At 47.1% G+C, this 15,890-nt stretch overlaps 1 protein-coding gene across 2 annotated transcripts; it reads right to left on the bottom strand.

Moving 5' to 3' along the window:
• Positions 1–8,553: 8,553 nt before the first annotated feature.
• LOC118773405 (neutral cholesterol ester hydrolase 1-like) lies at positions 8,554–12,887 on the bottom strand. Of its 2 annotated transcripts, none has more exons than XM_036522327.1 (5): positions 12,696–12,887; positions 10,602–10,830; positions 10,078–10,147; positions 9,798–9,969; positions 8,554–9,194 (listed from the first exon to the last, which is right to left on the bottom strand). In XM_036522327.1, exons 1-5 carry the CDS (start codon positions 12,831–12,833, stop codon positions 8,643–8,645), a joined length of 1,161 nt encoding a protein of 386 aa, XP_036378220.1. In that variant the 5' UTR covers positions 12,834–12,887; the 3' UTR covers positions 8,554–8,642. The 2 variants fall into 2 exon arrangements, with proteins under 2 accessions (XP_036378220.1, XP_036378219.1); XM_036522326.1 differs by having other exon boundaries at positions 8,554–9,260.
• Between the last annotated feature and the right edge of the window lie 3,003 nt (positions 12,888–15,890).

Genomic DNA, 15,890 nt, shown 5'->3' on the forward strand with positions numbered 1-15,890 from the left:
AATCCCAGACAAAGGCTGCACCGGAGCTCCTGCAAGCTGCACATATCAGAGCTGCACAAGGAGGCGGAGCTGCGAGGAAGACCAAGCGACGCTCAAGGAAACGGCGCACAAGGACAGCGCAGTCTGCAGAGAAACCGAGCCGGTTCGGCTTTCAGTCCGTTTCGATCGCGTGAGATAAGATTGCCGCTTGTTAGTGGATGATTAAACTCACAGCAGGATTCACTTCGGTTATGTAAGAAGCTTTGGCATTCAAAGGAATGGAAATCTATCTGTTGAAGTTCATGTATATACTTTGTGCAACTATGGGGTTGTGTACTAAGATAATAAGGAAAAAAAACTATTTTTCTTTTGTTTTAAACATTTGATTGTGTGTTTCAATATATTGTATATCATTTTTAATCACTTTGCTTAATAACCTTTGCTCTGAGGGAACCTGGAGTATTATTCATTAACCTATATGACTCTGCTGTGATTTGTTCATTCATTAAGATACATGCATGGCTGGAATGTGAAGCATATGCAACTTGTTTTAAAAACATGCTGTTAGCTATGAAATAAGTCAATCAACAGAACAGAGTATGTTTGCTTCTCACCATTACCAGCAGGTTAGAAGTCACTTATTGGCTTTGAGAGAGTTGGCACTAATCCATTCGTGGGAGGAAATATTGAAATGTACAGGCATCAAGCTCAGCTGTTCTAAAGTGTGATTTCCTGACAGATCACCTGGGTTGGCCAGTTAGTTCATTTTCTCTACTCATTTCATTCAAATGTCTGGATCATACTTTGGTTGTAGCCTCCTGATTTTAAAACACATTCATCACACATACACTTTTCCATCCGCATGGTAGACATTATCCAGAGTGAGTGAATGTGGCATCAGTGAGGGTCTGAACCTACAACCTGAAGGTTTCAGGTTAACTTCCCAGGCGGGCCACTGCTGCGGTATCCTTCATCAAGGTGACTGACCTGCATCGCTTCAGTGGATATCCAAAACATGGAGCGCTAATCGTAAGCAGTAATTAGCTCTGGGTAAGGGTGTCTGCCTAGTTAATGCACAGTATGTCCTACACTGCCTACACTGGCTGTTCTCAGTCACCGCAGTTTTGGAAGCTGGTTGTGCAGTTGATGGTTTTGTTGGTCTCTTCACACCGTAAGCACGCTTGTTGTAGATGTGTTCGCGTTTGTTTGCGTTTGGTCTCTTGACACTATAAGCTGGTTGTAGAGGTGTTTGTGTTTAGTTCCTTCACACTACACGGTAAGTAAGCAGTCTGAAGATGTGTTTCATTTGTTCTTTTCACACTTGGTAAATATGTGGTGTTGCAGCCGGATCTTATGAAAGCCGCACTGTAAGCCTGGGTGCGAGTGAACGCCCAAGGAGGGCCTGTTTATGAGGCCGGTGTATTTTTCCCAAACACACACTGCAGTAACACACCACACAAACCTCTGCAACAGCGTGCCAAGAAATGCCACAGAAAATTTGCTCTAATTAAGAAATGAAGGGCCGGGCTGCCCGAGTGTGGAGAGAAATCAAGAGCAAGCACCAGCCCTCCGGGAGCGGAGTTTGACATCGCCGCTCTGATGCGATTTGCAGAAGTTTTTCCTTTCCTGGTTGGCCTGATTCCGCGTTGACAGGCATTGTTTGGCCTCAGATCCTTCTCACAGAGGGCAGAAAGAAGAGCTACCTCAAAGAGAAAGGGCTAACTGAAAGCTAACGACAAGAAATGATGCACACTGTATGTCCTGATGAAAAGGAAGCCCGTTCAGAGGGGATGTGTGCCTCAGAGACAGCATCCTAGGTGTTAAATGAACTGTTAGTGCCACGAGTTTGAACCAAACGTCTGCCAGGGGTTTCGCATTGGTTTCCAGAAAAAAGAAGGCTGCCGCTGATGTTGCCTGATCACTCCGTTAGCGCTGGCTGCGGTTGTCTAACGAGGAATGATTAGGCAAATAAACAAATACTGCGATGGCTTCACCTACCAGCCATGTCCAATTTAGATGAAATGATTAGAGGAAAACATACCGCAGACCACACAGCAGAGGCTGAACAGAGGTCAAAGACAGGCTGCTGCTGGGAAGAAAGCCTGTGTGTGTGTATGTGTGTGTGTGTTTTTCTTTACAATGTCTGTACATTGACAAGCCCACACACTTTCACTTAGCTCCTGTCTTGAGTTGTATACTTATTGTTTTCGCAGTTTTTTTTGCTGTTAATCTAACCCCCTCCAGAGTGCTTTGCAAACAATGCTACAAGTTGGACCGGATAGCCCGGCCTGCTGTGGCGGATTTGCAAATATTTGGCACAGAGTGCAGGGGGGGGGGGGGGGTGAGATGGGGAGGAGCTGAAATTGGAGAAAAACAAGAGAGGCAACCAATGGGGCGGGCGGGAGCGGTGGATTTTCCCGAAGGCGCAGGGTTCGCTTGGCTTCGTTTGTTTTCGCTGACGCCAGGAAGAGGTCTGCCTCAGAGCTCTTAAGGTGGACTCGCCGGGTTCCCCCGCGTCCCGCGGAGGGGCAGGATGCTCGCTCGCTTAAAAAAGGTACACCGAGTTTCTCACCGACCCCCTTCACACTCCGGGGGGGGGGGGGGGGGTGTAAAGTGGCACGTGGGGCCTTGGGCATGTCCATTTGGGAGGTGGCAGAAGGAGGGCAGTGGGAGTGATGAAGGAGGTGGCCCCCCAAACCCCGAAAAACTCCACAAACCCCCAACCCCCCCAACACCTCCCTACCCCCTGCATTGCTGTAGCCATTCCTACGGCCTCCGTCCCCCCCATCTGGCCCCCCGAATCCTTGACATGTCACCGTTTGTACGTGTGCACCCCAGAGTAGGGGAGGAGAACAGAGATCAGCAGTGTGAGGGGGCTGAGCCAGACTTTCTGAAAGTGAGCCTTCCACAGCTAAATCCTGCTGTTGCCAAATGCAGACACTGCTCTGTGCTTTGCTGTGTAATTCCATTTTCTAATTTAAACTTTATATATGTATATACATAGCTGAAATTATAAACAGTCACTAACCGCCCACACACCTTGCCTGGCATAAGTGAACTTGGCTCGCTGTGCCCGGCAGCCGATGCCAAACAGGTACGGGTTTGGCAGCGACGTCGTCGGCTCATCCGTAGCTCTGTGCCGTGGAGACACTGCTCTGGTCTGAAGGAGACGTGCCCGGGAGCAGGGTTTTTTCTCTGCGTGGGCTACATACGAGGCAGCAGGCTGGAGGCGTGTGATGAAGGAGGAGGGGTGAGTGGGATAGAGTCAGCCGTGACCGAGACCAGTGGGAGAGAAGGGGGGATTCCCGACCTCGGCCCCTTTTTAGAAATGATATCACTCCGGCCCAACAGCAGCACCGCTGTGGCATCATGGGTAATGGCAGCATCGAAGGCCTGCTGGATACATCTGTTAAAAACCAGCAACAGCTTGTGATCTCAAACGTCCATTCAGACGTTGATCTTAGTGGATAAGCACAGACACACACACACGTACACGCACAAGCTTAAAATAATTTTTCACCTGAATTTAGATTAAATAGAATTTTAGACCCCTCCCCACCAGTACAGAATCACCAGTTATGATATAAAGTGGCTGGAATGTCTTAATAATGTTTAGAAAAAGCCTCTTTTGGTATCCAGCACATGACAAGTACTGCTAACAGCGTGTTGTACAATGGGGGTGGTTCAGAGTTTTATTATGTAAACTGCAATAGCACAATCTCTGCCCTTGTAAATTCTTTTTGTTTTTATTGTGAACGGTCTGGAAACATGTTTCTTTCTCCCAAAGTGAAACAAACTCTGCCCAGCTCTAGCCAGCCTTGTTTTTTCAGAGAAGAGTTCAAAATATTTGGGTCTGGATGATCTGTGCAGATAAAATCTAAAACAGGCAGGATTCTGTGTGAGAAGGTCATAGTAAATTTGGCAGTCAGAGCTTAGGGCGGTAGGCTAGCAAAGCCAAGCGGTCATTTTTGGGTGGAGATAGCTGGAACAGGGATAGACACACACACACACACACATACACACACACATAAACGCAGATACACGCGCAAACACACACACACACACATACATACACACACACACACACACACACACATAAACGCAGATACACGCGCACACACACACACACACACACACACACACACATACATACACACACACATAAACGCAGATACACGCGCGCACACACACACACACACACACCTTATATATACATATAATGTACCCAAAAATACATAGTACACAAACACATATAAAACACACACACAAAAATACATAATAGCAACACAAATAACACATACACACAGAAACACACATATGCACATGCTCGCACACACACACACGCGCAAGTAGACCCAAATCTAAACAAATCAGGCTATGGCCAGGCAGGACGGAGAAAAACAGGCAAACGATAAGCATGTGTCGGGCTTCTCCCCGAGCGCTGTTGTTTTTCTGCTCGGTGGCCCGCTGCCGTGTCCTTCGTTTGGGCGGCAGGAGAATGTCTGCCGGGGGGCAGGATCGCGGTGCAAACACCCCGTGGAAGAGGAGAGCATCTGACACAGCAGCGCATGAGTCAGTGTCTGCTTCATGCACTGTCTGCGCGGAATGCAAGCCTCACACAAGAGACGGAGTCTGACGCCGTGGCACACAGGAGGCCTTGTCCTGCAGCCTGCTGTGGCCGTCTGTGGACAGCAGCGCTGCCAGCCTCTCTCTCTAGGTCACAGATTAACGGGCTGTTCAGTGTGTACGGTCAGGAAGAGATAAACAATGCGAACTTTGGGCCGATGTGCGATAACGTTACTGAGTGTGTGTGTGTGTATTGGGGGGCGTTGGCTGTGAACTTTCATATTCTCTATCAACTCCACAGTTTTGTTTTCTTGGAAAAGAACCACCACGGCAGGGGAAAGAGACAGAGACAAACTGGGCCCCATGAATAGGCTCAGTGCTTCGTGTCCACAGCCCGGCCAGTACTGAGCGCGTCACACACATATGTCACACCAGGGAAAAGCGGTGCTTGACACGAGGCCACCGGCTCAGGGTTCGATTAGGAAGGGTGGAAGCACGCTGGGGCCGGTGATCCTCGACTGTTTTTGACCCGGGTGAGATGTGGCGCTGTCACACCGAATCACAGCCCCGAGCCAAAGCGCTCCGGTTAACTGCGAATGGAATCTTGTATTGGAACAGAGCAGGTTATTCTTGCCTCCCCTCCCATGCAGCAGCGGGGTTATTATTGAGAATTATCTCGGCAGACGCCTCTATACAGGGCGGGCTACACCGCTAGCGCTAACCCAGCTTTATCTGGCTGTCCGTGCTGGGGATTTACTGAGGGGACTCGCAATAAGCTATGGCAACCTCGCTACAAAAAGGGCGGGAAACTGAGCTGGCAACCGTGCGGTTCCTAGCCCAGCTCTGAAGTTGCTGTGATACACCGGTGTCAATCAGAGCTGGGATCAATTCCGTTTCGATTCAGTCACCTCAAGAGGTGAACTGAAGATCAATTCACAAATTGAAAATCGCCCCGTCGTTTTCTCACGTGAAGAATTTTCAGTTCACGGACTGAAATTGCAATTCATTCTCTGAACCGAATCAACTGAAATGGAACAGACCCTGACTCTGATGTTAATATTCTTCCATTCTGTTCTGGTGTCAATGCCGCACAAAAATTGAGTGGGCGAATCCATGTGCCTGGAGGGAAGTGACATCACACTCAAGCACACAGCAGATCAGCAAGTGACAGCGTCAGCGTTTTACAGGGTGAAACATCTGGACTTCAGCTGTGAGTTCCAGCCCTCCTTGGGAACTGTGCCCCAGCGGACAGGGAACTGATCTGGCTGTAACTCGGAGGTTGCAGGCTTCAACCCCAGGTGAGAAGCTGTGCCCCTGAGCAGCCCTGGCGGAATGAAGCCAATCCGCTCTGCCGCTGCGGGCCCCCCGGTCAGGCTCGAACCCGGGCCGTAGGGCTCAGGAGGAGCTGCAGCTGTGTGAGCCGATACAGAAAACATGCTGCTGAATAAGATGCGTACTGAGAGAAATCTAAGCTATGCGGTTCAGCCCGCATGAGAGCACATGCCAAACTAACTAAAAACAATAACATGGCTCCAGACTCAAACCCAGAGCACCGCTGTCCAGCCACTGAGTGTGGAGGCAATTGCGGTTTAAGTACCTTGCCCAAGGGTGCAACAGCAGCGCCCCAGCAGGGAATCAAACCAGCAACCTTTTGTTTACAAGCCCTGTTCCTCACCACTGTGCCACACTGTGCAAATTACTGGCAGGTGGAATGTGATCTCTGCCAGCTGTGGGTACGGAGCTGTTGGATTGAGCTATCCCAGTGACAGCTCAAAGCTGAGGAGAAATTAGAGTGGATCGTTCACCGGAGCAAAGACAATCTTCCTCTGCTTTAGGGCAGAACAATGTGGTATTTTTTTTTTAAAAATCATAGAGGGTGAGCGTTATCAGCTATTTGACACCAATCTGGTGAACCACAAAAAAACAATTCAGTAAGCAAGATGGAAAATTTGCTTCTTGCTCATAAAACGCTGGTATAAATGGATAAAACTGTAAAGTATATAAGTTGCTCTGTTTAACAGCGCATGCTACATGACAATAACGTAATATAATGTAACGTAATCCTATCCAAAGGCCAAAAAGGTCGCAAGTGCAACAGAGCCGCCCTGTGTTCGGACACAGTAATGCAAGTTTGTTTCCGAATACACACTGGACACGAAGGTAGGTTTCACCAGTGCTGCCCTACAGAGCTAGCGACCTACGCTTTCGCTCGCTGTCTGCTGTACGGAGCGCAAGCTTTTGACCGCTTACTTCTTGTGTCATATGTGCTGAGCTGGCTACAGCTAAGCTGCTGGAAATCTGAGAAGCCCCTGCAGTTCACACAGAGCCGATCCTTTCCCCCAGAACGGCAGCAAACCGCATTCTGCAAAGACCTTTCCAAACAAATACATCCGGAAAAAAATTATCATCATAGCCTCCGTGTCGAGACATTTTCCCCACAGAAATAAACACGTAACAGAAGAAAACAATCCTGAAGCTTATTCTGAACACGAAATTTTATGGACCTTAAGCAACAAATCACATCAAATTCCTGTTTGTTTTTCAGAGGTTTTCTCCCACTCCCACTTTCCAACTTGAAGCGGTTCCAGTAAAATCACAGCACATTCACGACTGTATTGCGGAGACGCATTCGCACAGCAAACGCAGACGCTAGCGCAGATAGTGCGCCAAAAGGAATAAACACATCTCATTGTTTTCAACGCAGAGTCAACACTACTGTTGTCACAATAACATAACTTAGTATATCAATATGTTAGTTCTGTTAGTCCAAAAAAAAAAAAACTTTCTCATCAGATTGTTCACTTAACACAGAATTCAAAAGCAATACAGTCTAAGAGATGGAGAAGAACAGTATTATAGTAGTCGCCCCATACGTTTACAAATGGAAAAATAAATATGCATCCATTTTGGAATATATAAACATCTATGTTCTTCTTTATATATACAAAGAGTAATAGATACAGATACACACAAATGAATGAGACAAATTGGAAAACACAAACAGTGCAAGTCAGTAAACAGTATTTGTTATGACATTTAAACTCTGTTATAAAATGGTGACATACACGTTAAATGACACATTCATTCTCTGTCAGCTAAGGAGAAGAAACCTATCTGTCACCTGTGCTGTTGCTAAAGGCATCTACACACCACTGCAGTATGTGTCTGTGCTAAGGGTCACTTCTACATCAGGTCAGGCCTTCTCACATCCATTCTCATCACCTAACAGTACAGCAAACTTAAAAAAAACACTCCCTCATTCTCTGGAGATGCAAGATGTGCCTTCCTGGATTCGTATAAAACATACCTTCGGTGGATAATTTCTTTCAAAGATGTAACATTGCTTTCAATGTTGAAACCCCCTTATGGTTCCATGAAAATTTCCTTCAAGCACGTAACAAATGGTTCCTCCACAATGTACATTGGTCACGTAAATGACTGCCACAGAAACAGATGTTTGAAACCGACACATAAAAATACAAATGAAATTATTTTGCTGTGCAAATTCTGAATTGGAAGTTATTCGTTCTGCATAAAAATCTTTTTTCTTTTTTATTTTCAAGTCCCTTGTGCGTTACCCTTGGAATGTTTGTGTGTGACATCATGGAATGAAACCTGAGGGATTTTTGGATGTTGGAAATCTATCCCTCACGCTAAAAAAACATAAAATTGTTTGGTTAAAAAAAACAACAACCCTCATTTACCAAAGAAAAGATCTGATAGCCAATATGTTGAACAGCAGTCAGGAAAGACAGGCCTTTTAGCCACTGAATGTCTCCAAAGCATGAAATATTCTGAAATATTCCTTTCAAGTAATGGCAGACTTTAACATTAGGGCCTCAAATGCCAATCCCTTCTCAGCAGAGGGGCAGTCACAAACACTACACCCGTAGTCACCTTTCAAAGAATTTCGTAAAACGCCCCCCCCCCACTCAGTGCTTCAGAGGACAAACACAGCACAAAAAAAAGAAGAAGCGTACCCGAAAAGGTTGGTTTGCATTGGCACGTTGCATTGCGTCAGGAGTCTAAAAAGGCTCCACTGCCTGTTGAAAATAAATCTAAAAGAAGCTGCAGCTTCAGGGTGCGTGCGCACGGCTCTACAGGTTCTGGTCCAGCCAGCGGATGTAGCCCGCCACCGTCCTCTCGCCCACGGAGAAGTAGGTGGGCCAGAAAGCGAAGATCATGCAGCCGTGGAAACCGTCGGCGTAGTGATCGTGGGTGACGGGCACGCCGGCCTCCTGCAGGCGGCGGGCGTACATGGCGCCGTCATCGCGTAGGACATCGTGCTCGCAGGTCAGCACGTACGCCCGGGGCGAGTGGCCCAGCACCTCCCGCTCCGCCAGCAGCGGCGCCGCCCGGGCGTCCAGCAGCGCCGGGACCTCCTCAATGATGCGGGCCGTCCCGCGCGCCGGCGCCACCGGCCGGTAGCCCCGCTTGAAGGCGGGCGGCAGCAGCCGGGTCCAGTTGAGCTTCTCGCGGCCCGCCGCCGCCCGAGTCAGGTCCAAAGCGCTGTGGTTGTTGGCCAGCATGGGCTGGACGAAGCTGGGGTCCCCATCCAGGTATTCCAGCCAGAAGCGGGCCATGAGCGGGCGGTACAGAATGGGCACGTCCCGGTTCTGCTGGTACGAGGGCGTGTTGAAGTCCAGGGCCTGCAGTACCGGGTAGATCAGGGCCTGTAGCTTGAATCTGACCGAGGCACTGCTGTCCACTGAGACCTGAGCGAAAAGAGGCAAAACAGCTTTCACTCTCCTCTAACAATGGAACTGCACAAATCCAGGAGCAGCTGAACTGAGGTCTTCACTGACCCAGATGACCCACTAACTGCTACAACTGCACTGAAACAGTAAATAAGATTAACAGTTTTTTGTCATGATTTCTGGATCCTGATTACATTACACTACATTATTCATTTAGCAGACGCTCTTATCCAGAGCGGCTTCCAGCACAAAAGAAAAGAAGTGTATCCATTCAAGTTCAATGAGCAGCAGCGTCAGACCAGGCTAACACTCCCAGACCACTGACTGTGAGCATAACACCATTCAAGCCCTACCCCAGGTTAACTTGTGCAATCTGACTAGACAAGGGAAGCCAAGTACACTACCATACACTGATTATACTACCATACACTAAGGAGCCCCACTGCCTCAATAGTGGACACCTCTGCTTTGGGGGCCTTTGTCATTTTTCTCCAAAAATGGGAGACAACAAAGTCTTCTCTGGTTGGGGTGGGGGTGGGGGGGGTTGGTTCTTACTTGCTGGGCCACCGCTGCAGCCAGGTTACCCCCGGCGCTGTCCCCCGATACCGCAACCCGGTCCGGATCCACAGAGAACCGGGCCAGAACCTCAGGGTTCAGGAAGTGCCGGGCAGCCAGGAGGGCGTCATCGTACTGCTGGGGGAAGTGTGCATCGGGGGCCAGCCGGTAGCTGGGGGGGTAGGAAACACACTCATTAAAGGAGCCCAGTCATCCTGGTGGGGTTACACTATGCTTCATTACAAGCGGTCTGGAAACAGCTCTGAGATGTCACACTTACTCCACCGACACAATGACCGCGTTAAGCTCCTCCGCCATTCTCCTGCACAGGAAGTCATAGGATCGCATCCCTGCGGGCACACAGAACAGAGGCGGACTCTGTTTAAACCCCCGACGCACACCACACGCTAAGCGTTGAAATGCTGCAGGCTAACAGGCTAACAGGCTGTCTGCGGCCGCATCCAATCCATACCCACCAAACAGCAGCACTCCTCTCCTCCCTCACTGTGCTGACAGGACCGAGACCTGGAATACTCTCACACACACACACACACACACACACACACACACACACACAGACACACCCTCACACATGCAAACACACACACACACACGCGCGCGCACACACACACACACACACTCACACACATGCAAACACACACACACACACACACACACACACACACACACACATACAGTACACACTCACACACATGCACACATGCACACACACACACGCACACTCACATTCACACTCACACTCACACACACACACACACTCTCACACACACACACTCCACTTACTGGCGCTTCCCAAGGCCCAGCCGCCCCCATGCAGGTAGACCACAGCCCTCTTCAGCTGGCCCGACTCCCCCTGGGTGGGCTCAAAGAGGCGCACCTGCACCCCGCTGAAGGAGGTGTCCCGCACCCGAACCGCCTCGCTGGACCAGGGGCCCTGCAGCTCGAACTGATTCACTGCGAAGTTCAGCACTCGGACATGGTGGATCAGACCCAGGCCGTGAACCAGGTTTCCCTGAGGAGGAGAGGAGAGAGAGTGAGGAAGATAGAGGGAGAGGAAGATAGAGGGAGAGGAAGAGAGAGGAGAGAAGAGGAGAGGAAGAGAGGAGGAAAAGGGAAAAGAGAGGGTGAGGAGAGAGGGAGAGGAAAAGAGAGAGAGGAAGTGAGAGGGAGAGCGGGAAAAGAAGAGACAGGAGAGAGAGGAGGAGATGAGGAGAAAGAAGAGAGAGGACACAGGAGGGTTGGGTGAGGAGTGAAAAGAGTCATGGTCACCATCTACTAACACTTGAACTTGAACACAGGAACTCACACTTCAAGGCCAGCAATGTGGAGCAACAGTTAAAGAAGCAGACTTGCAGAGGATCATGGGTTCACACAGGGAGTCAGCTCAAGCTTACATGTGACACAAGAGACGTAAACTACCAGGGAGAAGGTCGTCTGTTGGAGGCCTTCAGTCTGCTGATATATGATACAGGGCGGGAGTGAAGCATATTGATAAGGAGCAGGACTTGAAACCAAGAGGTTGCTGGTTCGATTCCCTACTGGGCCACTGCTGCTGTGCCCCTGCTGTACCCTTGGGCAAGATGCTTCACCCAGTGAATAAATAACTGGTTAATATGCAAAAAAGTGTAACCAATGTAAGTCACTCTGGGTAAGACCATCTCCTAAATGACAATAATCTAGTGTAATATATGCGTTATCCTGATTCACTGTCCAGGGCCTTTCAACTCATGACACAAAGTATAAGCTCAGAGTAAAGTTCAAACTTGCATGTGTGTGGAAGTGAGTGTGGGGGTGGGGTGGGGATTTTGTTTCTAAATCTAGGGTAAAGGACATCTCCACATCCACTCACCCCAGGAAAGTCACATCAGCTCCCAGCAGTTGGGGGGGGGGGGGGGTCATATTTATAAGGCACCTTTTATGAGTGCTACTGATGTCCCCTGAGTCTGCTGCTATTTCTAACAGAACCCTGAGCCTTGCAGAGCTTGCAGTGTGCTTTGAGCGCACACGTGAAGATACAAAAAAAAGAAGATACAAAAAAAAGCCTGTTGCAAAATAACTGCAGGGGAGTGACCCTCCAGAACAGGTTTATCTGGACAGGGAATCCCTCCTGCGCCAGCAAATAGCTTCACAGGACAAAACTCGCCTCTCCCCTTGCCGGCATGCCGGACTTGCTTTGGGGTTTGGGGAAAAGTCGCTCAGAGAGCACGAAAATCTGTAAAGGTACCTCCAGCACCCAACAGGGGCAAAACAGGAAAGCCGCAGACGATATCAGAGTCTGAAATATCTGAATTTACTGCATGCTGCGCTGACCCCGCTGACGCAGTACACCTGACTTCAGACACACGTGTAGCATATACTGATATCATCTAATGTAAAGTAATGCAGCTATAGACACTGTTTTGAGATTAAAAAACTCTTGAAACTCTTTGTGTTGAGTATGACAGTCAGACATCGCACTGTTCGCCTTTTATATGGCAACTAGACCCGCAACAACAGGACTTTGTTAAGAGTGGAAAAGACATTGTATTGCAATATACAACGGAGACTATATCCTACGTTTAAAGCTGTCTTTCAAGTGCCTCGCTAAATAAGATACTGTTCTAGTTAGCAATTACAGGTGGTTAACAAATGTAGCTCAAGACCCAGTGATGTAGAGCCACTCAGAAAACGTTACTTGTGTACGCAGCTTGTGACATCAGCAGTTAGCCTGCTAACTAGCTACCTCGTTTAGCCGGCACAGTCGAAAATAACTTAACACTCCCAGATTTACCGAGGAGAAAATAAAGCACGGTCAGTAATATTATCAAACAATCTCATGAACAAAAATACATGCGTCAGATTATTCACTGCAGCACTGAGCGGCTGTTGCATTCTTACCAATCCCATGACACCCCGAAACGCAGCGTCCAGAAGCATCAGTTTCCATGGATCTGAAATAGTACTGGGCAGAGGGGTGTATACGTAGTAAGCGAACACGACTGCCAGTAAGCAGGTAACGGCAAAAATCCGCTTCATCGCCCCGATATGCCGGCCGCTCCGCTCAGACGCAGTCGGCAGAATGACACTCTCACGTTCAATTTTGAGGAAGTCGGGTTTAAGCTCCAGTGTGGATCAAGCGACAAGCAGCGCAGAGGCTGCCAACGACTTCAAAATAGAAGTCCCAGATGGTTAAAAGGAGGAACGCTTGCTACGTTCCTTTTCAACATTTAAATACAAACCTAGAAATTGAAAGAAGTTAGATTAGACGTTATATAACTATATAATGAGAAAATAATTCGCCCATATCAATTTAGAAATAGCCCAGGATTGCATAGAGAGGGAATGATAATGAAGATCTAATATGTTAAAATCAAAGTTTAGTTCATATCAGAAAACTGTTGAGTGTTTAATGTTAATTTCGTACAGTAAATGCGTTTATTCGGTGGCGCGGTGTTCCTTTTTGATTAAAAACAACAAGCAAAAAACAAAACAAAACAGACCAGACCGTCTGTAGAACAGACCGTCTGTAGATGACTCATCTCGCTCTGACGTGAACAAAAACCAACGAGATCAACAGTGGAAAAAATTCTACTAAAATATTAAGCACGTAATTATTACATTGTTTTATATAGGCAATGTCACCTAAAGTGGAATGTCTACATATTAGAATTGTGATTGCTGTACAGCCTAGAGAAATCAGCATTGTCAATGACAATCTATATGCAAGCATTGGTTTCATCCAATGTCTGCGATTAAATAGCAACCTTTCATTCAACATTTTATTCAGATTTTGCGAACTACTTCAGTTTAATGACGGAGTTTTTAAATTTTGAAGCTTTAATTTTGATGGTGCAAACCCCATATTGTTCAGGAAACGGTAGATCTTACATAATCATGGGTCAGCGGCTTTAATCTTATTGCGCAACCGATTACAATGTATTTGGTCGGGAAATGCAGTTCTCCTGTATATCTTTTTCAAAGTCCAGTTTGTATGTTCCGTAAGAGAAGACTTTACCGGTGGCGATATTTAATAAATGCTCTATAATTATGTTATATTAAAGAAAATAGACTGAGAAAATGATTACAGAAACGAACAGACCAGAATTTCCCCAATTAGGTACTACAATTCCCACAATTCATCTGTGTAAAAAAAACCGTCAATATATACTGCAGTAACGCGTGGAGCAGACATGTGGAGCCAGGAGTATTCCTCATTGGTAGCTTGACCCCATATGGTCTAGACTAGTCTAGACTTTTTGACCCAGCAGGCAACAGTTTAGAAAAACACTGTAAAACAGCTCTGAGCCAAAATAACCTTTTTAAGCAACACAAAAAATCTCATGTAAAAACATCATAGCCAATAGTGCTAGAATTTTCAAATCCATAATTAAATTTAACCTCAATTCAATTCAAGAACTTTATTGTCGTTGTGCAAGCACAACGAAATTGCAATTGTGTCAACCTCCAACGATGCATTTATATTTCAGTCCTCACACATATTTACAAAAAAAGGAACAGAAACTAAGCAGGGCTGAACATATCTCAAATAGCTAAGATTATTACATTACATTATTTGCATTTAGCAGACGCTCTTATCCAGAGCGACTTACATAGTTTCCATTTACATGCTACCCATTTATACAGCTGGATATTTACTGAGGCAATTGTGGGTTAAGTACCTTTCCCAAGGGTACAACAGCAGTGGCCCACCAGGGAATCTGGTAACTTTTCAGTTATGAATCCTGCTCCTTACCACTATGTTACACTGCTGAAAAATGTAATAACAGTTTTCATGTTTTTTTTTGATGGGGCATGTTTACAAATTTGCATCTTTAAAATCCATGCATTTTATCAATAGCCTCATTCGCTGTATTTCTGTGGAGTCTTGCTCTGTGTTGTCAAAATAAAACAGACAAAGTTGGCCAGAAGTACGAAAGGCAAACTATGAAAGAACTGCAGCCTTGAAGTCGGAACAAATTTCCGTTTTCGTGATGCAGATGTGCTCGCTCATCGCGAGATTGGCTTAACTGACGTTTAGCACCGCTGTTGCGCTCTTGAACAACACAGAGGGATTGCTTCAGCTCTATAAAAGAGTAATATGCAAAAATGCAAGTTGCCCAGGATGAGGGTGTCAACAAACACAGTAATTAAATGGAAAAAATAAGATAACATGGTTATAAATGTTTGTCTTAAACTAAGAAAAGCTATAATAGTGTTATTGTTGTTTGCCAGGTGCCTGTCCACTGTGCCTGATAGTAATATTATTATGGAAATGATGATTATAAAGAGATAAAACAGCACAAATAAGTTTTGTTACATTACAGACAACATGACATAGATGGTGTCAGTGCTCCAGCCCCCTAGCTGTGGTGTTTTTGTTTTTCCCTGTCCATGTGCTTTTGTTTTTCCTTGTGTTCTAGCCCTGCCCCGCTCCCTGCCCGGTTCTCCACCTATCTGATTGCTCATCGCCTTCACATTTACATTTATTCATTTGGCAGACGCTTTTATCCAAAGCGACTTACATAGGTTACAGTTCTTTACAATGTTATCCATTTATACAGCTGGATATTTACTGAGGCAACTGTGGGTTAAGTACCTTGCCCAAGGGTACAGCAGCAGTGTCCCAGCGGGGATTGAACCGGCAACCTTTCGGTTACAAGTCCTGCTCCTTAACCACTATGCTACACTGCCGCCCCCTCACCTGCGTGCCTGCACACCTGCTTCCCATCCCCTGGTCAGCCCTGCCCTATATCTTCCCTGCGTGTCCCTGTCCTGTTGCTAGTTCGTAGCAGTGTATTTCTGACTGTTTCGGCCCCGCCGGTTTTTCCCGTCTGTTTGCCGTTTCCTGTTTTCGACCTGCCCGTTTTTCGACCTGATTGCTGCCTGCCGCTCTGCCTTGTTCGCCCGATTTCTCTCCCTGTCTGTTCTGGTTTACCTGTACCTGGATTTACCCTCGGACTGCCTCTCTGGTTTTGACCCCGCTTGTGAACTGTTTATCGATCTGCTTACGATATCATTAAATCTGCCCGGAAACCGACGCACTTGTGGTCTGCGACTGAGTCATAGCCTGAGCCCTGACAGATGGATATTAAA

This window comes from Megalops cyprinoides, chromosome 2 (assembly GCF_013368585.1).
Source record: "Megalops cyprinoides isolate fMegCyp1 chromosome 2, fMegCyp1.pri, whole genome shotgun sequence".
In the NCBI taxonomy this organism is placed as follows: Eukaryota; Metazoa; Chordata; class Actinopteri; order Elopiformes; family Megalopidae; genus Megalops; species Megalops cyprinoides.

Excerpts from the sequence above, each read along its gene's own strand:
- LOC118773405 (XM_036522326.1), bottom strand. The coding sequence starts at position 12,833 with ATGAAGCGGATTTTTGCCGTTACCTGCTTACTGGCAGTCGTGTTCGCT. Across the intron at positions 10,831-12,695 it reads TTCGGGGTGTCATGGGATTG|GGAAACCTGGTTCACGGCCT; the intron begins GTAAGAATGCAA and ends TCTCCTCCTCAG. Across the intron at positions 10,148-10,601 it reads CTGGGCCTTGGGAAGCGCCA|GGATGCGATCCTATGACTTC; the intron begins GTAAGTGGAGTG and ends GTGTGCCCGCAG.